The sequence below is a fragment of the Nerophis lumbriciformis genome, linkage group LG23 (assembly GCF_033978685.3).
Source record: "Nerophis lumbriciformis linkage group LG23, RoL_Nlum_v2.1, whole genome shotgun sequence".
NCBI classification, from domain to species: domain Eukaryota; kingdom Metazoa; phylum Chordata; class Actinopteri; order Syngnathiformes; family Syngnathidae; genus Nerophis; species Nerophis lumbriciformis.
Genome location: NC_084570.2, coordinates 33,128,397 through 33,154,160, shown reverse-complemented (window position 1 = coordinate 33,154,160; position 25,764 = coordinate 33,128,397). Strand labels below are relative to the sequence as shown.

General features: G+C 43.2%; 1 protein-coding gene across 3 annotated transcripts in view; it reads left to right on the top strand.

The window, feature by feature from the left end:
• Positions 1–25,764, top strand: part of LOC133622215 (phosphatidate phosphatase LPIN3) — a 54,514-nt gene that overhangs the window by 9,269 nt on the left and 19,481 nt on the right. The window contains exons 2-4 of one of the 3 annotated variants that reach the window (XM_061984696.1): positions 14,275–14,475; positions 14,551–14,646; positions 18,349–18,605. In XM_061984696.1, the coding sequence (XP_061840680.1) occupies positions 14,284–14,475; positions 14,551–14,646; positions 18,349–18,605 (545 nt within the window). In that variant the 5' untranslated portion in view covers positions 14,275–14,283. The remainder of the gene's footprint in view (positions 1–14,274; positions 14,476–14,550; positions 14,647–18,348; positions 18,606–25,764) is intronic. The other 2 variants (XM_061984697.1, XM_061984698.1) reach the window with 2 other exon arrangements.

Genomic DNA, 25,764 nt, shown 5'->3' with positions numbered 1-25,764 from the left:
AGAAAGAAGGTGCCAATCTGGTAACAAATGGAGGAAGAATTAATTCCAAGAAAAACAGCACGGGGTCCATCGTCTGGCGGTGGTTTGGTTTCAAGCGGGAAGATGTTGAACAGACAACCGTAATGTGTCAAGTATGCGGCAAAAGTGTTAATATGTAGCATCATTTCAAAAGTCACCCGTTAGAGAATGAAGAGTGCTTTAAACTCTGCATGTCAACATCTCCTGCTGGTGCCACACCCACAAAATGCCCAAGCAACCATTTTCACATCAACACCGTATGAAAAAAATAGTCAACAACAGAAGGAGAGAACGTCCACAGGAACCTACCACATAGCGAAGGACATACACTATTTGATTTCCTATTATGAAGCTCATTTTTATTTGACAGTTATTGAAATATCTTGTGTGACATCATGCACAAAAGTGCACTGTATTTGTTTTAAACTATTGTAGTAGCGTTCTGTACAAAAAGTGCACTTTAATTTAGTGTTGTTTTGATATGTCATCTTAGTGACATCATGCACAAAAGTGCACTAATAGCTTGTTTTAAAATGTCTCTGACAATCTTGCACTTTCTCTTTTGAAATGACATGAATGTTTGTGCCACTGCTTAATAACTGTTTAATAAATACAGTTTTAGTTGTGATTTCCCTCTCTGCATGAAAGTTTAAAATGAGCATATATTAATGCAGTATGAAGAAGAATGTTTTAATGTAGACACATAGAATCATCATACTGCTGTGATTATATGCATCAAGTGTTCATTCAAAGCTAAGGCAGAATATCGAGATATATATCATGGCCTAAAAATATCGAGATATTAAATAAAATCGCCCAGCCCAGAGTACATTTGATCAGATCCCTACAGTATTCTGTTACATATTGACTTACTTGTTGAAATGGAGATCATTGGCATCCATTATTTGCTTGACTTCCTCCCAAATGTTGAACCATTTTGACTTTGTAGAACATGACACCTGATCCTTCATTTTTGATGGCCAGGAGAGCTGTGGTCAGGCCTAGAAACAGACCCACTGACCGCTCAGTTGTGTGTTGGACCTTTTGAATAGCCAGTCCTAGCCTTTCAGAAACTACTGGAGTGCGCAGGAAGTATGAACTGGACTGTGGTCAATAAATTGTGCAACACAGAGTGTCTGACTGAAAGTGCTAGGGCTCGCTCATAGATCGCTCATTTGGTCTCAGGATGGACCAGCGATGTGACCACAGACTATAGATCAAATGTGGCTAATTTGTGACAGGAAGGCAATATATAACTCCTTCTACAAGTCCTAGTATGGAACGACACGGATGATGAGGAGCAAACATGACCATAACCCCACTGATGAGCAAGATTGGGGTGTCCACTAGGAAACAACCTGCGTCAGGTTGTCATGGCACATGGTGTGGTATGGCAGAGGGAAGGTCAAGGGATGGCAGCTTGGTTGGGATGGGACATTTGCACCCTTCACTGTGGGTAAGACTTTTGTCCTATACGACATGTGATGCTGTGTGGAAGATTGACTTATTGTGTGTTTTAGGGTGTTGAATATGGAGGACAAAGATGTAGGGTCCGTTTAACAAGCATTGACTGTTGGATTTCACTGTGTTCTTCATAGTCTTGTAATATACTTCCTAGGACTGGTACTTGTAATGTTTGCTATTTTCTTGAAGGCAACATTAACAGAATCACTTCATATTTTTTTTAACAATATTGTCGTATCAGTAGAAGAATTTAAACGTTCTGAAGTCCTGTTTCAATGCCAGTGTCTCTTGACTAAAATAAGCTTGCCGCCAGGTTATTGTTGTCATGTTTTTTTCTGTAGACCACAAACTAGTTGGCTAATGGTGAAATCCATTTACAAAACCCAAAAGCAGTGAAGTTGTCACGTTGTGTAAATGGTAAATAAAAACACAACACAATGATTTGCAGAACCTTTTCAACTTATATTCAATTGAATAAACTGCAAAGACAAGATATTTAATGTTCTCACTGAGAAACTTCATTTTTTTAATGCAAATAATCATTAACTTAGAATTTAATGGCAGCAACACATTGCAGAAAAGTTGTAACAGGGACATTTTTACCACTGTGTTACATGGCCTTTCCTTTTAACAACACTCAGTAAACGTTTGGGAACTGAGGAGACACATTTTTGAAGTGGAATTCTTTCCCATTCTTGCTTGATGTTAGGGCTGAGCGATATATCGATGCACGCGATATATCGCGGGTTTGTCTCTGTGTGATATAGAAAATGACTATATCGTGATATCGAGTATACGTTCTTACGCAGTTGCTTTTAGCTGCTGGCATTACACCAGAGGCTCTTCCCACTCCTTGTGTCTCCTTCACACAGACAGACAAGCGCACCTTCTAACACACGTCACATACTGTCACGACATACGTCACATATGTATACGTCCTCCCTGAGCTGAGAGGTAGCAGCATGGCTAACGTTAGCTGTGATGCTAGCGGAGCGGTGCGAGCGCTAATACAAGAGAAAGAAGGTGCGAATCTGGTAACAAATGGAGGAATAATTAATTCCCCCAAAAAACAGCAGGGGGTCCATCGTCTGGCGGTGGTTTGGCTTCAAGTGGGAATATGTCGAACAGACAACCGTAATTTGTCAAGTGTGGGGCAAAAGCGTTGCTATAAAAAGTAGCATTACTGCTGTAACAAACAGTTCAGGGTGTCCCAAGTTACCGGAGTGTGTTAGTAAGGAGGAGGAGTTTTGTCCCTCCAGAGTTGCCGTAGGGCTGTGACGTAGGGTGTGTGTGGTTGTGGAAGGAGGTGTGTGATGTTGACATTAAAGAAGCGGTGGCTACCGAACCTGCTCTAATGTCTCCCGTTTATTATTTTATTAGATAAGTACACTGTATAGGCGATCCCAGGACACTCGGCTACACGGCTAATATGTAGCATCATTTGAAAAGTCACCCGCTAGACAATGAAGAGTGCTTACTCCACACGTCAATATCTTCGTTCGGTGCCACATGTCCACACCATCAAAATGCCTAGGCAAACATTTCCAGATCAACACCGTATGAAAATAAATAGTGATTTTTTTTTAGTTGTGATTTCCTTCTCTGCATGAAAGTTTAAAAGTAGCATATATTAATGCAGTATGAACAAGAATGTTTTAATGTAGACAAATAGAATCATCATACTGCTGTGATTATATGCATCAAGTGTTCATTCAAGGCTAAGGCAAAATATCGAGATATATATCATGTGTCGCGATATGGCCTTAAAATATTGCGATATTAAAAAAAAAGGCCATATCGCCCAGCCCTACTTGATGTACAGCTTAAGTTGTTCAAATGTCCGGGGTCTCCGTTGTGGTATTTAAGGCTTCATATTGCACCACACATTTTCAATCAATCAATCAATCAATCTTTATTTATATAGCCCTAAATCACAAGTGTCTCAAAGGGCTGCACAAGCCACAACGACATCCTCGGTACAAAGCCCACATAAGGGCAAGGAAAAACTCACCCCAGTGGGACGTCGATGTGAATGACTATGAGAAACCTTGGAGAGGACCGCATATGTGGGTAACCCGCCCCCTCTAGGGGAGACCGAAAGCAATGGATGTCGAGTGGGTCTGACATAATATTGTGAGAGTCCAGTCAATAGTGGATCCAACATAATAGTAAGAGTCCAGTCCATAGTGGGGCCAGCAGGACACCATCCCGAGCGGAGACGGGTCAGCAGCGCAGAGATGTTCCCAGCCGATGCACAGGCGAGCGGTCCACCCCGGGTCCCGACTCTGGACAGCCAGCACTTCATCCATGCCCCCCCCCCCCTTAAGGAAAAGGGGAGCAGAGGAGAAAAGAAAAGAAACGTCAGATCAACTGGTCTAACAGGGGGGCTATTTAAAGGCTAGAGTATACAAATGAGTTTTAAGATGGGACTTAAATGCTTCTACTGAGGTAGCATCTCTAATTGTTACCGGGAGGGCATTCCATAGTACTGGAGCCCGAATAGAAAACGCTCTATAGCCCGCAGACTTTTTTTGGGCTCTGGGAATCACTAATAAGCCGGAGTTCTTTGAACGCAAATTTCTTGCCGGGACATATGGTACAATGCAATCGACAAGATAGGACGGAGCTAGACCGTGTAGTATTTTATACGTAAGTAGTAAAACCTTAAAGTCACATCTTAAGTGCACAGGAAGCCAGTGCAGGTGAGCCAGTATAGGCGTAATATGATCAAACTTTCTTGTTCTTGTCAAAAGTCTAGCAGCCGCATTTTGTACCAATTGTAGTCTTTTAATGCTAGACATAGGGAGGCCCGAAAATAATATGTTACAGTAGTCGAGACGAGACGTAACGAACGCATGAATAATGATCTCAGCGTCGCTAGTGGACAAAATGGAACGAATTTTAGCGATATTACGGAGATGAAAGAAGGCCGTTTTAGTAACACTCTTAATGTGTGACTCAAAGGAGAGAGTTGGGTCGAAAATAATACCCAGATTCTTTACTGATTCGCCTTGTGTAATTTCATCAAAAAGAGAGAGACTATTTTGTATTGCAGTATCCGTCGTAGATACAGTTGTATCTGTGTTCATAGAACCCAGTTGTAGCTGGGATGCGTTGTCTTTAATCTCCTTTCTAATGAGTTCAATTTTCTTATTAAAGAAATTCATAAAGTCATCTGCCGAGTGGGTGGAGCTATTGGGAGGAGTCCCTTGTTGGGTTAGCGATGCTACTGTACTAAACAAAAATTTAGGGTCGTTTTTGTTGAGGCGGATGAGATTTGAGTAATATTTAGCTTTAGCTAAGGTAACCATGCGTTTATACGATATTAAACTATCACTCCATGCTTGATGGAAAACCTCAAGCTTGGTCGCGCGCCATTTGCGTTCCAACTTTCTACATGATAATTTATGAGCTCTGGTTTCTTCTGTAAACCATGGGGTGCGCCTTTTAGGGGCACTTTTTTGTTTTAGCGGTGCTATACTATCAATGGTTTTGCGCAGGGCATTGTCAAAGTTGTTAGTGAGGTTATCAATAGAGCCGACATAATTTGGGAATGGTGCCATTACCGAAGGCAGTAGGTCAGCAAGAGTCATCGTTGTGGCAGCATTAATGTTGCGGCTGCTATAGCAGTTATTATTATTATTAGTTTGTTGACAATGAGTCAGAACTTCGAATTTTATAAGGTAATGATCGGACATTACTTTAGTATACGGGAGTACCATAACTTTGGAGGTGGTGACACCCCTGACCAGCACTAGATCTATCGTATTGCCGTTGCGATGCGTAGGTTCATTTATTATTTGTGTAAGACCACAGCTATCAATTATAGTCTGGAGCGCCACGCACTGAGGGTCCGATGGGGTATTCATGTGGATATTAAAGTCCCCCATTATGATTATATTGTCTGCGTGCGTCACTAGATCAGCAACGAACTCTGAAAATTCATTAATAAAGTCCGAGTAGGGCCCTGGGGGGCGGTAGATAACAGCCATATCGAGAGGCAGCGGTGCGACAGACCTCATGGTAAGCACCTCAAACGATTTGTATTTATTATTTAGGTTAGAGTTTTCATTGTATATTAGTGCGACCCCCCCACCCCTTTTAAGGGGACGGGCAATATGCGCATTCGTATAGTTAGGAGGAGATGACTCATTTAGCGCAAAAAATTCGTCTGGTTTGAGCCAGGTTTCGCTAAGACCAATGACGTTAAGATTGTTGTCTCTAATGACCTCATTAACTAATAACGTTTTGGGAGACAATGATCGTATGTTTAAAAAGCCCATATTATAAGTATTGGGCTGTTTTGACGAGTTTTTGTTTAAATTATCCGTAGTAGAAATATTAATAATGTTGCGTTTATTAAACGTAGTGCACTTTAAATAGTTTCGACCATATCTAGGAATTCATACGACGGGAATTTTCAGATTGTTTGCTTGATGCTGCGATCGACTGAACGCATCATGATTTGCCACCTCAGTAGAATGCATATCTACCCCGGACACATTCACAACAGAAAACCCATTATGTGAGTTGTGTGTTATTCTAAGAAAATTGCTATGCGTACAGGAATTATCCAGCCTGGTGCTGGCTAGTTCTAGCTTAACTGACTCCTCACTCGGACTAGCAGGCTCTGTAATTGCCTGTGACCGGGCTTGCTCTAGTGTAGTTAGTCAAATGTGACTTAAACAGTAGTCTATGTTCTTAGACAGGATGATGGCGCCTTCCTGGTTAGGGTGAAGGCCGTCACTCATCAGCAAGCCTGGTTTGCCCCAGAAAGAGGGCCAATTATCAATAAACGTTAGTCCCTGTTGTCTACAGAAGCTAGCCAGCCACTTGTTAAGCGAGACTAATCTGCTATATCTCTCATCATTGCCTCTCGCAGGCAGGGGGCCAGAGACAATTACTCAATGCCTGGACATCTTTCTAGCGAGATCACAAGTCCTGGCTATGTTTCTCTTTGTAATCTCTGACTGTCTCATTCTAGTGTCATTGGAGCCAACGTGTACAACTATATTCGCATAACTAGTGGTGCGATTAGCCTGTCGTACGTGTTTACTAGGCCTGTTGCGAGTTAGCTCCCTAAGATTAGCCTCAATGTCAGGTGCTCGGGCCCCAGGGATGCACTTAATTGTGGCTGGTTTGCTAAGCTTTATGTTTCGGGTGATGGAGTCCCCTATGACTAAGGTGTGGTGCCCGGTAGACTGGGGTGTAGGACTAGCTAAAGAGCTAAATCTATTATGCGTCTCAACCGGTACACCGTAGCTTGTAGGCCGCTTAGGACTACTACAGGCTGGGCTAGTTAGCTCGCTACAGCTAACGCTAGCAGATGTGTCCGCAACATCTAAAGTTACGAGATTACTCTGCTCTAACTGGCGGACACGGCCCTCTAGCAGAGCCAGCCTCTCCGTGAGTAAGGTGCAAGACGCGCAGGAAGCCATACTCACGGTGTTTTCTGTCACCGAGTGAAATTCCTGCTGTCTTCCGAGAAGTCCTGGTCACGGTGTGCAGGAGTAGACTCCTTCTGACCGGCGACGCCTTTCTCCGCGCTAGCTTCGTTAGCTTAGCAGCTAGCTGCTAGCTAGCTGCGGGAGGGGTGGTGAGACAGAGATCGGGTGATTTGCAAGTTAAATAGTACTACTAAATATGTTGAGAAAGTAATAAAGAAAGCTGCAGAACAATTTAAAAGCACACAAATAGAACGATACTTAGCTTTTTCGAAACAGCGAGCAGTCAGCGAGCAGTCACGCACGGTGAACCGGAACCGGAATGGGAGACAGGTCTGGACTACAGGCAGGCCAGTCTAGTACCCGCACTCTTTAAATACGAAGCCACGCTGTTGTAACACGTGCAGAATGTGGCTTGGCATTGTCTTGCTGAAATAAGCAGGGGCGTCCATGAAAAAGACGTTGCTTGGATGGCAACATATGTTGCTCCAAAACTTGTATGTACCTTTCAGCATTAATGGCGCCTTCACAGATGTGTAAGTTACCCATGCCTTGGGCACTAATACACAGATGCTGGCTTTTACACTTTGCGCCTAGAACAGTCTGGATGGTTCTTTTCCTCTTTGGTCCCGAGGACACAACGTCCATAGTTTCCAAAAACAATTTGAAATGTGGACTCGTCAGACCACAGAACACTTTTCCAATTTGCATCAGTCCATCATAGATGAGCTCGGGCCCAGAGAAGCGTTTCTGGGTGTTGTTGTAAAATAGCTTTGGCTTTGCATCGTAGAGTTTTCACTTACACTTACAGATGTAGCGACCAACTGTAGTTACTGACAGTGGTTTTCTGAATTGTTCCTGAGCCCATGTGGTGATATCCTTTACACACTGATGTTGCTTTATTTAAGGTATTTTAATGTCCTTTGTGTTCTTTGATGTTTCCCTCTTACACACATGCTTATGTGTGCTACGGCTATAAGGTTGTTTTTTTCTTCCTTGGCCTCAGTCTGGATCCCCTCTCCAGGGGCCCAGGCTTAGACTGAATATTTTCCCTCCCTCCGCCCTCCCCGGCGTTTACCTGTTTTCCACCTTTTTGGTAAGGGGCGCCAGAAATTGGCAGACCCGTCAGCGATCCTGTTCTGTCTCCCTGTAATGTTTGTCTGCTCTTGAATGGGATTGTGCTGAAAATCTTAATTGCTCCTCGGGGATTATTAAAATATTTCTGATTCTGATTCTGATTTTAATGCAGTACAGCCTGAGGTATCGAAGGTCACAGGCTTTGCCGCTTACATGCAGTGATTTCTCCAGATTCTCTGAACCTTTTGATGATATTACGGAGCGTAGATGGTGAAATTCCTAAATTCCTTCCTGTTGGACAATTTGGTCAGGCATTTGTTGACAAAGTGGAGACCCTCGCCCTGTCCTTCTTTGTGAATGACTGAGCATTTCATGGAAGCTGCTTTTATACTCAATCATGGCACCCACCTGTTCCCAATTAGCCTGTTCACCTGTGAGATGTTCCAAATAAGTGTTTGATGAGCATTCCTCAACTCTCTGTCTTTTTTGCCGCTTGTGCCAGCTTTTTTGAAACATGTTGCAGGCATCAAATTCCAAATGAGCTAATATTTGCAAAAAATAACAACGTTTACCAGTTCGAACAATAAATATCTTGTCTTTGCAGTCTATTCAATTGAATATAAGTTGAAAAGGATTTGCAAAACATTGTATTCTGTTTTTATTTACCATTTACACAACGTGACAACTTCACTTGTGTTGGGTTTTGTATGTTAATGTTCCTGTAGTGTAGTGTAATGTGGTATCTGCGCACCACATCACTAGCAATGGCGTCCTTGCTTTTTTTTTCTTCATCCTCCGTGTTTGAAAGTCACGGAAGGAGCACATATTTGTCCAGAGGTTGATGGTATTCGGATAAGGCAAGCGCACAAATAGCTTTTGGGACTGTGGCCATCTTGATTTCCCGACCTCATAACTGGAGCGCTTATAACTCGGCTCTGACGTCATTGCCAGCATCTGACTTCCAACTTCGAAGGGAAATGGAAGGCCCCCACACATCTGCATTGCCTCTGCTGGTTGCAACCAAGTAGTGCACTCAATTGCTTGAACGCACGATTAATCAACAACCAGTTCTGCAAAATAAAGGTCTACATTTGTTTTGTGGAACAGGCTGTTTTTCGTCTCTCTCACCTCGAGTTTTGGGGTTTGCATTGTTGCAGAATCCAATTCACGTTAGGTATTAATGACATGAAGTGTTTGGCCGTATGGATGCCAGAAAGTGCTGATCCCAGTTCTAGTAGTTTCACAAGCCCTTGGCAAAATGGAGTCACTTATTTGGCCTGTTGTGACTTGTTGAGAAGAATGTGGTCTGTTAGACAAACTCATGGGAGCTAGCAGCTTATTTTCTTTGTCTCTCTTGTGTGATGACAGTTATACTGTCATATTGAGTAAAACAACTAATGTGTGTCTTTGCAAACCTTACAAAATATAATTTTTCTGGTAAAACTCACAAAGATACATAATTCCAGGAATTATTGGACATTTTGCATGTGTGGTTAAGGAAGTATGTTTGAATTGTTTTTTATTGCTTTTTTGGCATTATTACTGTCATATTGAGTAAAAAACAAATTTTGTCTTTGCAAACCTTACAAAAGCATATGTTTCTAGTAAAACTCACAAAGATACATTATTCTAGGCATTATTAGACATTTTGCATGTTTGGTTTTAAAAGTTATATGTAAATGACTGTCATATTGAGTGTGACGGTTATACTGTCATATTGAGTAAAACCTATTTTTTGTATTTGCAAACCTTAAATTTGCAAACCTTAGCTTATGTAACGACATTTCGTTCTTGTCTGTACTGTAAAGTGCAAATTTGAATGACAATAAAAAGGAAGTTTAAGTCTTACAAAAACACCTGATTCTAGTAAAACTCACATAGATACATTATTACAGGCATTTTTAGATATATTGCATGTATGGTTTTGGAGTTATGTTTATATAACTTTCATATTTCCAATTATACTGTCATATTGAGTAAAAAAACAAATTTGTGTGGATTCACTTGGCCACTTTGATTTATTTATTAATACAATCATCATACCCATTTTTTACTTTCATGACACAAACCTTCCCAATTGTTAGAAAAAAATTAAATTTAAAGTACCACTGATAGTCTCACACACACACTAGGTGTGGTGAAATTACTCTCTGCGTTTGACCTATCCCCTTGTTCCACCCCCTGGGAGGTGAGGGAAGCAGTGAGCAGCATCGGTGGCCGCGCTCGGGAATCATTTTGGTGATTTAACCCCCAATTTCAACCCTTGATGCTGAGTGCCAAGCAGGGAGGGTATTGGATCCCATTTTTATCGTCTTTGGAATGACTCGGCCGGTGTTTGAACTCACGACATACCGATGTCAGGGCGACACTCTCACCACAAGGCCACTGAGCAGGTCTGCCTACTGATGAATATGTTTGTGTGTATGCTTCACTGATGAGAGCATTTGGTGAACATCGTTTTGTCCTACTAATTTCGGCGGTTCTTGAACTCACCATAGTGTGGACTGTGACGCAACAGTTTGTTTACATGTAAAATCTTCCACAACTTCTTTGTCTCATTTTGTCCACCAAACGTTTTATGCTGTGCGTGAATGCACAACGGTGAGCTTTGTTGATGTTATTGACTTATTGGAGTGTTAATCAGGCATATTTGGTCAGTGCATGACTGCAAGCTAATTGATGCTAACATGCTATTTAGGCCAGCTGTATGTACATATTGCATCATTATGCCTAATCTGTAGGTATATTGGAGCTAATTGAATATCCTTTGCTTTTATCTTCTTTGTATATAATTTAGTTTTGCATAATATTGGCTGCATTTCTCATAGATGTTTGTGTGCCATGTTGTTCCAGACAACAGCAAACATTACTTAGCTTGCGAAAGATAGATTTGTTGTATTTTTGGTCCAATATGGCTCTTTCAACATTTTTGTTTGCCGACCCCTGGGTTAGACAGACCAGATGTTCAAAGTGCGGCCCGGGGGCCGTTTGCGGCCCACGGCTAGTGTCTTTAACGGCCCCTGGCACATTCTAAAAATATTATTACAAAAAACATGAACAAGTAGGAAAAAACGAGCAGACAGGTGAAATAAAACGGGAAAATTGTGCAATGTTGACTCTAATAACACAAAGCTTCCATGCAGGCTGTTTTTTTTTTTCTGAAGAACAGTTATTTCTCAAAAATAGTAATGAATAAAAATCAATGTTGTCATGAATTATTGACTTATTGAAGGCTCCAACTACTTCACATCAAATATTCTACATTGAAATATTTTTTAGGAGAAAAACATTTTGTGAACAAAAACAAACAAAAAAATAATAACTTTATCAGCGGACAGATCTGAAGTTGCTGTAGAAATTTAATCCTTGAAAGTAAAAAAATAAATATAAATCTTTTTTTTAACTGTCATTGCTGAAAAAAAAAATATGAATCAAAATCAATGTTGTTCTGAATTATTGACCTATTAAAGGCTCCAACTACTTCATATCAAATATTCTAATTAGAATTTGGGGCCGGGGGGAGTTGCATATTTTATGTTTTTACCATGAAAAAAACTTTCTTTTTTTTTTCAACAAAAAGGGTACAACAATTTAAATGTCGCCCGAATGCAGCTGAGATAGGCTCCAGCATTCTCCGCGACCCGGAAGCTACAAGCGGTAGAAAATGGATGGATGAATCAACAGATAGATCTGAAGATGATCTAGAGATTAGACACGCTTTGATGCGCCTGAAAGAGTAGCTCCTTTGAATTCAGAATCAGAATCAGAATCAGAAATACTTTAATAATCCCCGAGAGGAAATTAAGATTTTCAGCACAATCCCTTTCAAGATCAGACAAACATTACAGGGAGACAGAACAGGATCGCTGACGGGTCTGCCAATTTCTGGCGCCCCTTACAAAAAAGGTGAGAAACAGGTAAATGATGGGAGGGGTGAGAAAAACAAAAAAAACAAAAAACATACACTGTGGTGGCCTCTGCGGTGTTCCACGCAATCTTCTGCTGGGGTAGGGGGAGCATGGCCAGAGACAGGAGCAAACCCAACAAAGTAACCAAGAGAGCCGACTCCACCCTTGGCCGCCCACCAACTCTCGGCCAGTGTCCAGTCTGCATGGATGAGCGAGAATGCGTCTAAGGAGACCGAGGTGTCCGATACCTGCTCATTCAGCTAAGACACTGTGAAGCTTGTCCGCCCCGGTGCTCAGCGCCAGCTCCGCAGCCCTGTCTCTTAATCCACATCTCCTCCAGTCTCTCCAAACGGACTCTGGTGTGGCAGAGACCCAGCAGTTGGTCTCCATGGCCAAAAGGCTCCCGGGAGGTAGAACCAGAAGTCCACAAAAAGCACCCCAGAAGTCACAAAAGTGCCACCCCTTGTCACACAGGACCAAAGGGTCCCCAACCAAAAGGCAAAAAAACCACATGAAAGGAAGAGGGAAACATCAGGAAGACAAAAGGATGATACAGGGGGGGGAGGATGTCGTTATGGCTTGTGCAGCCCTTTGAGACACTCGTGATTTAGGGCTACAAAAGTAAACTTTGATTGATTGAAGAGCACAGAGCTCCTGCCACCAGCAGCCACTACAGCGGTGCCATCTTGAAAAAATAAATACAAAATTCCTTCATTTTACTTTATTTTGGTATTATTCTCAACTTTTCTTGCTTTTTTTTTTACCATGCATCTTTTGAACAGTTTTTCTTGTGGATCAATAAAGTTTGTCTAAGTCTAAGTCTAATTTAGGCATTGGAAGAAAAATGTTTTACTTATTTTTAACATTTTCCGGGTCTCCAAGACCACACTTGAGGAGGAAAACAATTTTATATATCGTATTGTTTTTAAAAATGAAAAATATCAAAATGGCCCCAGCATGCTTTGATTTTTCAGTGTGCGGCCTTCAGTGGCAAAGGTTTGAACACCCCTGGGTTAGACGTTTATTTATACAGTTCCTTCTTTCCTGACCTTTAAATCACTATTCATGATAAAGTAGACACTCTATGGAGATCTATAGTGGTTATTAAAGCAGCTTTTATTTACTGTAGACAAAGGACTAGGGTTGTCCTGATACCAATATTTTGGTACTTTTCTAAATAAAGGGCACCACAAAAAACGTCATTATTGTCTTTATTTTAACATAAAATATTAGTGTACATGAAATATATGTTTATTATTGCAATTTAGTCCTAAATAAAATAGTGAACATACTAGACAACTTGTCTTTTAGTAGTAAGTAACAAACAAAGACTCTTAATTAGTCTGCTGACGTATGCAGTAACATATTGTGGCATTTATATTCTATTATTTTGTCAACATTATGAGGGACAAACTGTACAAATTGATTATTAATCTACTTGTTCATTTACTGTTAACATCTTATTATTTTCTCTTTTAACATGTTCTATCTACACTTCTGTTAAAATGTAATAATCACTTATTCTTCTCTTCTTTGATACTTTACATTAGTTTTGGATGATACCACACATTTAGGTATCGATCCGATACCAAGTAGTTACAGGATCATACACTGGTCATATTCAAAGTCCTCATGTGTCCAGGGACGTATTTACTGAGTTTGTAAACATAATATGAATTAAAAAAAAATGAAAAAAGATTTTGTAATGCTAAAAAATATAGATGTAATCATAGTAGTATCAACTAGATACGCTCCTGTACTTGGTATCATTACAGTGGATGTCAGGTGTAGATCCACCCATGGCATTTGTTTACATTGTGACACCAGTGAGCTATTGTATCCTCCTACGGTGTGTAGTGAAGCATGTTTAGCTATTCCTCATCCTGCGGTGATAACGATACTTGTAAGAAACATAATTTATTTGTTGCCATGGAGGCCAGGATTAGTGATTTAGAAGAAGCTAAAACACTGTCTTAAAGCACCTCTTCCTGAGAACATTTCAGTGTTATAACTTCACCTTAATCTTTAGTTTTTACACCAAAATGCGTCTGTTCTCCCTTTTCTGTCTACACACTGTGTCTGCTTGTAAGTACTCTGTGTGTGTGTACGCTGCCAAACATGCTCCTCTGCTCGTAAAACCAGCAATGTTGCAACGTGACGACGCGCCATCATGCCTGTTAAAAAAAAAGGGGTGGGGGTACTTTTTAGAGGTGGTATAGTACCAAATTATCTATTAGTATCGCGGTACTATACTAGTACCGGTATACCGTACAACCCTACTAAGGACATGTGAAAGTGCATATAATGGTGACTGCACACCTTCTGTGTCCTCACCGTTCTTCCACCCTGTTTTTGGTCCGTAGTCTCAAACCATGAATATTGTGGGCCACTTGGCAGAGACGGTCTTTGTGACGGTCAAGGAGCTGTACCGCGGCCTCAACCCTGCCACTCTCACCGGCGGGATCGACATCATCGTGGTGCGGCAGCCAGATGGCTCCTTCCAGTGTTCCCCCTTCCATGTCCGCTTTGGGAAACTGGGCGTGCTGCGCTCCAAGGAGAAAGTTGTGAGTCTCCACCGTGTTCTCTGATTGTTTGTCAGCTTCTAATTCCCGATGTTGCTTGTCACTGCTGGTCTGCAGGTGGACATTGAGATCAACGGGGAATCGGTGGACCTGCACATGAAACTGGGGGACAACGGTGAAGCCTTTTTTGTCGAAGAAAATGAAAGTATGGTGGTAAGACAAGCAAACAGAGACTATGATTTAAGGGGCCACGATTTAGAGAAAAAACCCTAATCGCGTTTTTTATCTCCAAAATTGGAATAGCGATTAAGTTCGAGATATTTATATTTTATACACAAAAATGCATAAAATTACGAAAATAACAAGTGAGGAGAAACATGTTACTTTTATATTTATTCCAACATTAAAACAATATGCAATAATTTACAAACCCCGTTTCCATATGAGTTGGGAAATTGTATTAGATGTAAATATGAACGGAATACAATGATTTGCAAATAATTTTCAACCCATATTCAGTTGAATACGCTACAAAGACAACATATTTGATGTTCAAACTGATAAACTTTTTTTTTTTTTGCAAATAATCATTAACTTTAGAATTTGATGCCAGCAACACGTGACAAAGAAGTTGGGAAAGGTGGCAATAAATACTTAAAAAGTCGAGGAATGCTCATCAAACACTTATTTGGAACATCCCACAGGTGAACAGGCAAATTGGGAACAGGTGGGTGCCATGATTGGGTATAAAAGTAGATTCCATGAAATGCTCAGTCATTCACAAACAAGGATGGGGCGAGGGTCACCACTTTGTCAACAAATGCGTGAGCAAATTGTTGAACAGTTTAAGAAAAACTTTTCTCAACCAGCTATTGCAAGGAATTTAGGGATTTCACCATCTACGGTCCGTAATATCATCAAAGGGTTCAGAGAATCTGGAGAAATCACTGCACGTAAGCAGCTAAGCCCGTGACCTTCGATCCCTCAGGCTGTACTGCATCAACAAGCGACATCAGTGTGTAAAGGATATCACCACATGGGCTCAGGAACACTTCAGAAACCCACTGTCAGTAACTACAGTTGGTCGCTACATCTGTAAGTGCAAGTTAAAACTCCTATGCAAGGCGAAAACCGTTTATCAATAACACCCAGAAACGCCGTCGGCTTTGTTTGGGCCTGAGCTCATCTAAGATGGACTGATACAAAGTGGGAAAGTGTTCTGTGGTCTGACGAGTCCACATTTCAAATTGTTTTTGGAAACTGTGGACGTCGTGTCCTCCGGACCAAAGAGGAAAAGAACCATCGGGATTGTTATAGGCGCAAAGTTGAAAAGCCAGCATCTGTGATGGTATGGGGGTGTATTAGTGCCCAAGACATGGGTAACTTACACATCTGTGAAGGCGCCATTAATGCTGAAAGGTACATACAGGTTTTGGAGCAACATATGTTGCCATCCAAGCAACGTTACCATGGACGCCTCTGCTTATTTCAGCAAGACAATGCCAAGCCACGTGTTACATCAACATGGCTTCATAGTAAAAGAGTGCGGGTACTTGACTGGCCTGCCTGTAGTCCAGACCTGTCTCCCATTGAAAATGTGTGGCGCATTATGAAGCCTAAAATACCACAATGGAGACCCCCGGACTGTTGAACAACTTAAGCTGTACATCAAGCAAGAATGGGAAAGAATTCCACCTGAGAAGCTTCAAAAATGTGTTTCCTCAGTTCCCAAACGTTTACTAAGTGTTGTTAAAAGGAAAGGCCATGTAACACAGTGGTGAACATGCCCTTTCCCAACTACTTTGGCACGTGTTGCAGCCATGAAATTCTAAGTTAATTATTATTTGCAAAAAAAAAAAGGTATGTATATTGTCTTTGTAGTGCATTCAATTGAATATGGGTTGAAAAGGATTTGCAAATCATTGTATTCCGTTTATATTTACATCTAACACAATTTCTCAACTCATATGGAAACGTTTTTTTTTTCTTAAACAATATTTGGCTGAATGCACACTAACTCTGAGCTTTTGGCTACATCACAGGTGTCAAAGTCAAGGCCCGCGGGCCAGATCTGGCCCGAGACATCATTTTATCTGGCCCGCAAACACCTGGAAATGATATGTGTCAATAAAGTACTTCATATTTTATCACTAAATGACATTGATTTTTTTTATTTTGACAGAAAAAATATGTGTACTGCTTGAAATTGCATACCTTTTAAACTTTAATAGTATCAAATATTGCAACAAATATTACAGTATATTGTCATACTTTCCAACTATGTTTTTGTATAAATAAAAATAAAGGTTAGGTCAGGAAAAAACACGGAAGCTATTTCATCCCTGCCAGTCTGTTTCGCAGGTTTCCCTGCTCTTCAGGGGAGTATAAACAAAACAGGCTTGTAGGGATGAAAAGCCTTCGTGTTTTTCCTGACCTAACGAATATTCCGCTCTACCTCGGTATTGAGCACTGTATAACAGATAAACCACAGCAACATTGACTATAAATAAAAATACTTAACTTTACAGCAAACTACCCATCAAATTAATAAAAATGACAATAAATGTTACGTTGTTCTTTACAGCATATTACTGTATATTGAAAAAAAAAAAAAAAACATTCCGTTAAAATTGTTGACTGAGCTGCCAGTTTTTGACTGTAAAATCTACGGTTGTTGTTTTTAACGGTGTATTACTGTAAATGGAAAGACGGTACATTTGTTTTTACGGTAGAAAAACTGGCAGCTAAGTTGCCAGAATAAAAAAAGTAACTTGTACTGTTTTTCCATGAACAATATCATGTTGTAACAACAATGTCAATTTAACACAAAAATTCTGGCAACTAAGCGGGGGTATGGTATTTATTTATTTTTTGTCATAAAAAATTACAATCATGTGTGCTTATATGTACTGTATCCCTGCTGACTGTATATATTGATATATAATGTAGGAACCAGAAATATTAATAACAGAAAGAAACAACCCTTTTGTGCGAATAAGTGTGAATGAGTGTAAATGGGGGAGGGAGGTTTTTTGGGTTAGTGCACTAATTGTACGTGTATCTTGTGTTTTTTATGTTGATTTAATTAAAAAAAAAAATTGGTGGTTGGAGACCACTGCTCTAGTGGACATTTGCTTTTCATTAGAGCTATGCATTTCGGGGAAAAAAGAAACCCTGTCATGCAAAAATGGATGCTGGTTCTCAGGAGATTAAACTGAAGAAATAATCGATAAAAACTCTACAATGTTTAAAATGTCATGTAATCATAATATGTAAAAGTAATGCAAGCAACCGTTTAAAATGTTATAAACTTTTATTTTTTTCCTGACTACAATTGTTTACTATTGTACTGTAACTGGAAGGTAAATAACTTTGTTATCCTAAATAAATAAACAAACAAAATTAAATGGACTCTGCCTCCTGTAAGCAAAATTATAACTTAAATTAATATTGAACATCTTAAAGTGAAAAATGAGATCGGGCGTGTTTTATTTCCATTATTCTCGCTCGTTCGTCCTTGTTGATGGGCTCATATTGCCCATCCGATTTGAAGCTGAAATCTTACCACAACGGGACATTTGGCCTTGTAATAAAAATGTTTCTTCTAATTTTTGTTACTTTGCGGCACTTTTAACTGGCACGCCGCGAGTAAGGAGGCTGTCTATACTTCCTGTGTGTGTAAAGCTGGTGCCTGCTCTCCGCCCACGAAACAAAGATTGTTAATGTCTGAGAAGAGGGCTCACTGCGTTCAGTTAATCCTGTTAAATAAAAGCGCTCACCTCAACCTCTTGCAGTTATTTATCGCGCTAATTAAAACCTGGATGTTAATTCAATGTTGATGAATCGTGCAGCTCTACGTTGACTATCCTGATCAAACCTTGGTCATTTTTTAATAATTTCACCCATTCTTCCCAGTCCCAAATCCCAGCCCATCTGTGCACCTCCCCGATTCCTCTCGCCACATGGGATGACACGGAGGACAACCCCGACGGAACGTCCATCGCTCGCAGAAGGAAACGCCGTCGTAAACGCGTGCGCTCGGATAGTTACCGGCGTGAAGAGACCAGCTCGTCGTCGGAAGAGCGAGAAAAAGACAAAGAGTCGGAGAGCGATCAGACTGCCGAGCAGGACAGTCCGGCCAAAGATAATCATATGACACCTTTGCAAGTCAGGTAAGTGAACCACCAAATGCTCAGAAAAACATTTTCACTTTTTAGAATAATGATTTAAATTTGCTGTTTTTTAACCTCTCGACGAGTCTGACACTCGTTTTACATTTTACTGCCGCTCTTTACACGTCAACAGCAGCCATCAGATCTCACACTGCACACAAATTTCACCTCAGCCAACAACACAACACTTCCTCTTTATGCACCAATCACAGTTAAGGCGAGTGAGTTGATTCACAAACCTCCAAATTCTGAACGTCAACCACTCAAACAAGTGAAGGTTTTGTAAGATGCAGGAAGTCAATAGTCACAGTTATCTGAACGCAGCCTCAATCGTCTCTCAGCACAACACAATAGGCAATAAAATTGCAGACACCTTAAAGACCAACAGCACACTTTTGGCCTTCACAATATTGATTGATTGATTGATTGAGACTTTTACTAGTAGGTTGCACAGTGAAGTACATATTCCGTACAATTGACCACTAAATGGTAACACACGCACCCGAATAAGTTTTTCAACTTGTTTAAGTCGGAGTCCACTTAAATTGATTTATTTATTATTATATATACTATCATATATACTCCATCCATCCATCTTCTTCCGCTTATCCGAGGTCGGGTCGCGGGGGCAGCAGCTTAAGCAGGGATGCCCAGACTTCCCTCTCCCCAGCCACTTCATCCAGCTCCTCCCGGGGGATCCCGAGGCGTTCCCAGGCCAGCCGGGAGAGATAGTCTTCCCAGCGTGTCCTGGGTCTTCCCCGTGGCCTCCTACCGGTCGGACGTGCCCGAAACACCTTCCTAGGGAGGCGTTCGGGTGGCATCCTGACCAGATGCCCGAACCACCTCATCTGGCTCCTCTCGATGTGGAGGAGCAGCGGCTTTACTTTGAGCTCCCCCCGAATGACAGAGCTTCTTACCCTATCTCTAAGGGAGAGCCCCGCCACTCGGCGGAGGAAACTCATTTCGGCCGCTTGTACCCGTGATCTTGTCCTTTCGGTCATGACCCAAAGCTCATGACCATAGGTGAGGATGGGAACGTAGATCGACCGGTAAATCGAGAGCTTTGCCTTCCGGCTCAGCTCCTTCTTCACCACAACGGATCGATACAGCGTCCGCATTACTGAAGACGCCGCACCGATCCGCCTGTCGATCTCACGATCCACTCTTCCCCCACTCGTGAACAAGACTCCGAGGTACTTGAACTCCTCCACTTGGGGCAAGATCTCCTCCCCAACCCGGAGATGGCACTCCACCCTTTTCCGGGAGAGAACCATGGACTCGGACTTGGAGGTGCTGATTCCCATCCCAGTCGCTTCACACTCGGCTGCGAACCGATCCAGTGAGAGCTGAAGATCTTGGCCGGAGGAAGCCATCAGGACCACATCATCTGCAAATAGCAGAGACCTAATCCTGCAGCCACCAAACCAGATACCCTCAACGCCCTGACTGCGCCTAGAAATTCTGTCCATAAAGGTTATGAACAGAATCGGTGACAAAGGGTAGCCTTGGCGGTGTCCAACCCTCACTGGAAACGTGTCCGACTTACTGCCGGCAATGCGGACCAAGCTCTGACACTGATTATACAGGGAGCGAACTGCCACAATAAGACAGTCCGTTACCCCATACTCTCTGAACACTCCCCACAGGACTTCCCGGGGTACACGGTCGAATGCCTTCTCCAAGTCCACAAAGCACATGTAGACTGGTTGGGCAAACTCCCATGCACCCTCAAGGACCCTGCCGAGAGTATAGAGCTGGTCCACAGTTCCACGACCAGGACGAAAACCACACTGTTCCTCCTGAATCCGAGGTTCGACTATCCGGCGTAGCCTCCTCTCCAGTACACCTGAATAGACCTTACCGGGAAGGCTGAGGAGTGTGATCCCACGATAGTTGGAACACATCCTCCGGTTCCCCTTCTTAAAGAGAGGAACCACCACCCCGGTCTGTCAATCCAGAGGTACCGCCCCCGATGTCCACGCGATGTTGCAGAGTCTTGTCAACCAAGACAGCCCCACAACATCCAGAGCCTTAAGGAACTCCGGGCGGATCTCATCCACCCCCGGGGCCTTGCCACCGAGGAGCTTTTTAACTACCTCGGCAACCTCAGCCCCAGAAATAGGAGAGCCCACCACAGATTCCACAGGCCCTGCTTCCTCATAGGAAGACGTGCTGGTAGGATTGAGGAGGTCTTTGAAGTATTCTCTCCACCGATCCACAACATCCGCAGTCGAGGTCAGCAGAGCACCATCCCCACCATACACGGTGTTGACACTGCACTGCTTCCCCTTCCTGAGGCGGCGGATGGTGGTCCAGAATTGCTTCGAAGCCGTCCGGAAGTCTTTTTCCATGGCCTCCCCGAACTCCTCCCATGTCCGAGTTTTTGACTCCGCGACCGCTGAAGCCGCACACCGCTTGGCCTGTCGGTACCTGTCTGCTGCCTCAGGAGTCCCATGAGCCAAAAGAACCCGATAGGACTCCTTCTTCAGCCTGACGGCATCCCTCACCGCCGGCGTCCACCAACGGGTTCTAGGATTACCGCCACGACAGGCACCAACCACCTTGCGGCCACAGCTCCAATCGGCCGCCTCGACAACAGAGGCACGGAACATCGTCCACTCGGACTCAATGTCCAGCGCCTCCCTCGTGACATTTTCAAAGTTCTTCCGGAGGTGGGAATTGAAACTCTCTCTGACAGGAGACTCTGCCAGGCGTTCCCAGCAAACCCTCACAATGCGTTTGGGCCTGCCAGGTCTGTCCGGCATCCTCCCCCACCATCGCAGCCAACTCACCACCAGGTGGTGATCGGTTGAAAGCTCCGCCCCTCTCTTCACCCGAGTGTCCAAAACATGAGACCGCAAATCCGATGACACAACTACAAAGTCGATCATGGAACTGCGGCCTAGGGTGTCCTGGTGCCAAGTGCACATATGGACACCCTTATGTTTGAACATGGTGTTTGTTATCGACAATCTGTGACGAGCACAAAAGTCCAATAACAGAACACCACTCGGGTTCAGATCCGGGCGGCCATTCTTCCCAATCACACCTCTCCAGGTTTCACTGTCGCTGCCAACATGAGCGTTGAAGTCCCCCAGTAAAACGAGGGAATCACCCGGGGGAGCACTCTCCAGTACTCCCTCGAGTGAATCCAAAAAGGGTGGGTACTCTGAGCTGCCGTTTGGCGCGTAAACGCAAACAACAGTCAGGACCCGTCCCCCCACCCGAAGGCAGAGGGAAGCTACCCTCTCGTCCACCGGGTTGAACTCCAACGTGCAGGCTTTGAGCCGAGGGGCAACAAGAATTGCCACCCCAGCCCGTCGCCTCTCACTGCCGGCAACGCCAGAGTGGAAGAGAGTCCAGCCCCTCTCAAGAGAAGTGGTTCCAGAGCCCTTGCTGTGCGTCGAAGTGAGTCTGACTATATCTAGCCGGAACTTCTCCACCTCACGCACTAGCTCAGGCTCCTTCCCCCCCAGCGAGGTGACGTTCCACGTCCCAAGAGCCAGCTTATGTAGCCGAGGATCGGACCGCCAAGTGCCCTGCCCTCGGCTGCCGCCCAGCTCACACTGCACCCGACCTCTATGGCCCCTGCTATGGGTGGTGAGCCCATTGGAGGGGGGACCCACGTTGCCTCTTCGGGCTGTGCCCGGCCGGGCCCCATGGGGACAGGCCCGACCACCAGGCGCTCGCCATCGTGCCCCACCTCCGGGCCTGGCTCCAGAGGGGGGCCCCGGTGACCCGCGTCCGGGCGAGGGAAATCTGGGTCCTTTGTTAGTGTTCTTCATAGAGGTCTTCGAGCTGCTCTTTGTCTGATCCCTCACCTAGGACCAGTTTGCCTTGGGAGACCCTACCAGGGGGCATAGAAACCCCCGGACAACATAGCTCCTAGGATCATTGGGACACGCAAACTCCTCTACCACAGTGGTACTGTATTATGACTATCATCATAATACAGTCATCACACAAGATAATCATCAGGGTGTATACATTGAATTATTTACATTTCGGGGAGGGGGGGGGTTAGGTTTGGTTATCATCAGTCATCAACAATTGAGAACAGAGAAATGAATATTGAAACAGTGTAGGTCTGACTTGGTAGGATATGTACAGCAAGTAGGGGGGGGGGGAGAGAGAGAGAGAGAGAGAGAGCAGAAGGCATAAGAAAAGTATCTACATTTGATTGTTTACATTTGATTATTAACAATCCGGGGAGGGTGTTAGTTTAGGGTTGAAGTTGCCTGGAGGTGTACTTTTATTGCGGTTTTGAAGGAGGATAGAGATGCCCTTTCTTTTATACCTGTTGGGAGCGCATTCCACATTGAAGTGGCATAGAAAGACAATGAGTTAAGACCTTTGTTAGATCGGAATCTGGGTTTAACGTGGTTAGTGGAGCTCCCCCTGGTGTTGTGGTTATGGCGGTCATTTACGTTAAGGAAGTAGTTTGACATGTACTTCGGTATCAGGGAGGTGTAGCGGATTTTATAGACTAGGCTCAGTGCAAGTTGTTTTACTCTGTCCTCCACCCTGAGCCAGCCCACTTTGGAGAAGTGGGTAGGAGTGAGGTGGGATCTGGGGTGGAGGTCTAGAAGTAATCTGACTAGCTTGTTCTGGGATGTTTGGAGTTTAGATTTGAGGGTTTTGGAGGTGCTAGGGTACCAGGAGGTGCATGCGTAATCGATAAAGGGCTGAACGAGAGTTTTGTTGACCAGAGAGGAGATTCTATAGAGAAATCTCGTTCGTTGGTTGACCTTTTTGATTACCTTGGTTGCCATTTTATAACAGGAAAGATTAGCCTCTAGAATGGAACCTAGGTCGGTGACCTCATCCTTCCTGGTGATAACATGTCACCCACTTTTATAGTGAAGTCATTGACTTTCTTAAGGTTGATGTGGGACCCAAACAGGATGGATTCCGTTTTACCCAAGTGTATGGATAGCTTGTTGTCAGCGAGCCAGGTGCAAGTTCCACAGAGTTCAGCACTGAGGATTTTCTCCACCTGTGACTTGTCCTTGTCTGATACCAGCAGGGCCGAGTCATCCGCAAACAAGAACAATTCACAGTCGCATGCCGATGACAAGTCGTTTATGTATACTAGGAACAGTAAAGGCCCCAATATACTGCCTTGGGGGACTCCACAGCTCACTGAGAGGGGGGGGGGACACGGTGCCGTTCACCTCTACCACCTGTTCCCTCCCCTCCAAGTAAGATTGCATCTAGCTCGATGAGGTTTTGTCAAATCCGATTGCTCTGAGCTTATCCAACAGTATAGCGTGGTCAACGGTGTCAAAGGCCTTCTGAAGATCCAGCATGACCATGCCGCAGTATTTGCTCGCGTCCACCTCATGTTTGATGTGGTCGGTCAGATTGAGAAGGCATGTGTCAGTGGAGTGGTTAGTTCTGAAGCCAGATTGGAATTTGTACATGAGTTTATTGGTGGCAAGGTAACCATCGACCTGTTCATAAACTATTTTTTCCATTACTTTCGAAATGGAACTGAGAATAGAAACAGGTCGGTAGTTGCCAGGTTCCAATTTGCTTCCTTTTTTAAAGAGGGGAGTTACTCTTGCTATCTTAAAATCTTTTGGTACTTGGCCTTGTGAAATTGAGAGGTTTATTATGTGCGTGATGATTGGGGCAATGATGGAGGCAGAGTCCCTGAGGAATCTGGAGGGGATATTGTCAAGGCCGTTGGCCTTGTTTGGGTTGAGCGTGCTCAATTTTTTAAGCACCTCATCAGCTGTGACCATTTCTAATTTGAATTCATTGTTGGATACTCCTAGCTTTCTGTAGAAGGCTTTAATGTGTTCTACACAAAAGCGACCAGAGTGGTGGGACAGCTTGTTGACAAGAGTTGCGGCTAAGCTGGTGAAAAAAGCGTTAAGTCTGCTTGCTACCTCCATTTTGTCTGTAATGAGGGAGTCACCCTCCTTGATACTGATGTTGGTGAGTCTGGTTTTAAGTTTTTGGCTGCAACCGGGAAGCTGGTTGTTGAGAATTTTCCAGAGCTCACGTGGCTTATTTGTGTTTTCCTCTATTTTGTCGTTAATGTAATTTTTTTTTAAGGATTTAGTCAGGTTTGTTAACTTATTTCTTAATTTATTGCATTGCTTTTAGAGAGTTGAAAGGAGTGATTTGAGGTTGTTATTATTGGGTTGTTTATCTACTTCTGTTTTACACATTTGGTATTCGGAATATTTTCTGTCTCTGTCTTTTATGGCAGCTAGTAGGTCCGGATTCATCCATGGTTCAGAGCGGGCTTTGATCCTGACTGTTTTCACGGGAGCCATGTCATTTAGTATCTTTAGGAATGCTGTTTTGAAGCGATCCAAAGCAACATCAACCAGGATGCTCGCGAGCACAGGGGACCAGTCCCACTCATCTAATTTTAAGTTGAAATTATCACTGGAGTATTTTTTAAGGGATCTGGATTGGGCTGTTATGTGGCCATTGGCTTTGGGTTTAGCTATTTTGCGGGCGAAGAAGGTTAGATAGTGGTCGCTAAGACCACAGATCATGACCCCACTATTTTTTATTTTAGGCCGGTCTGAAGTGAGAATGAAATCTATGGTTGATTGGGTGGAATCACACACCCTTGTAGGTAGTGTTATTAGCTGGGAAAGACCGTGTAGATTACAAAACTTGCTGTAGGATCTGAAGACAGGCGCATCTCTGCGTTGAATATCTGGGTTCAGATCTCCAGTTATAATTTTCTCCACGTTGTCTGCCCCAGCCAAGCACTCCTCCAAAGCCCCATAGAAATCACTCTGATTAGGGGGTCTGTAAACAGTCCCTATCAGTACCGGCTTAGCGTTTTTAAATTTGATTTGCGCCCACACAGATTCAAGGTCATTGTGGTTAAGATTAGTGCGAGTTATGTATTTTATATCCTGGTGAATATACATACAAACGACCCCACCATGTTTATTCCTGTCCTTTTTGATAACCGAAAAGTTTTCTATTTCTATATCTGAGTCAGAAACACTTTGATCAAATTTGGTTTCAGAGAAACACAGGATTTTTACCTTCGTGTTGAGAAACATTTCTCTGATTTGGTCGAGTTTGGTTCCAGAGAGGCTGTTCACATTAAGGTGGATGATGTGGAGTCCACTGGAACCAAAAAGAGCATCAGAGTCCGCTGTTTATTGGTACTGTCCAGAAA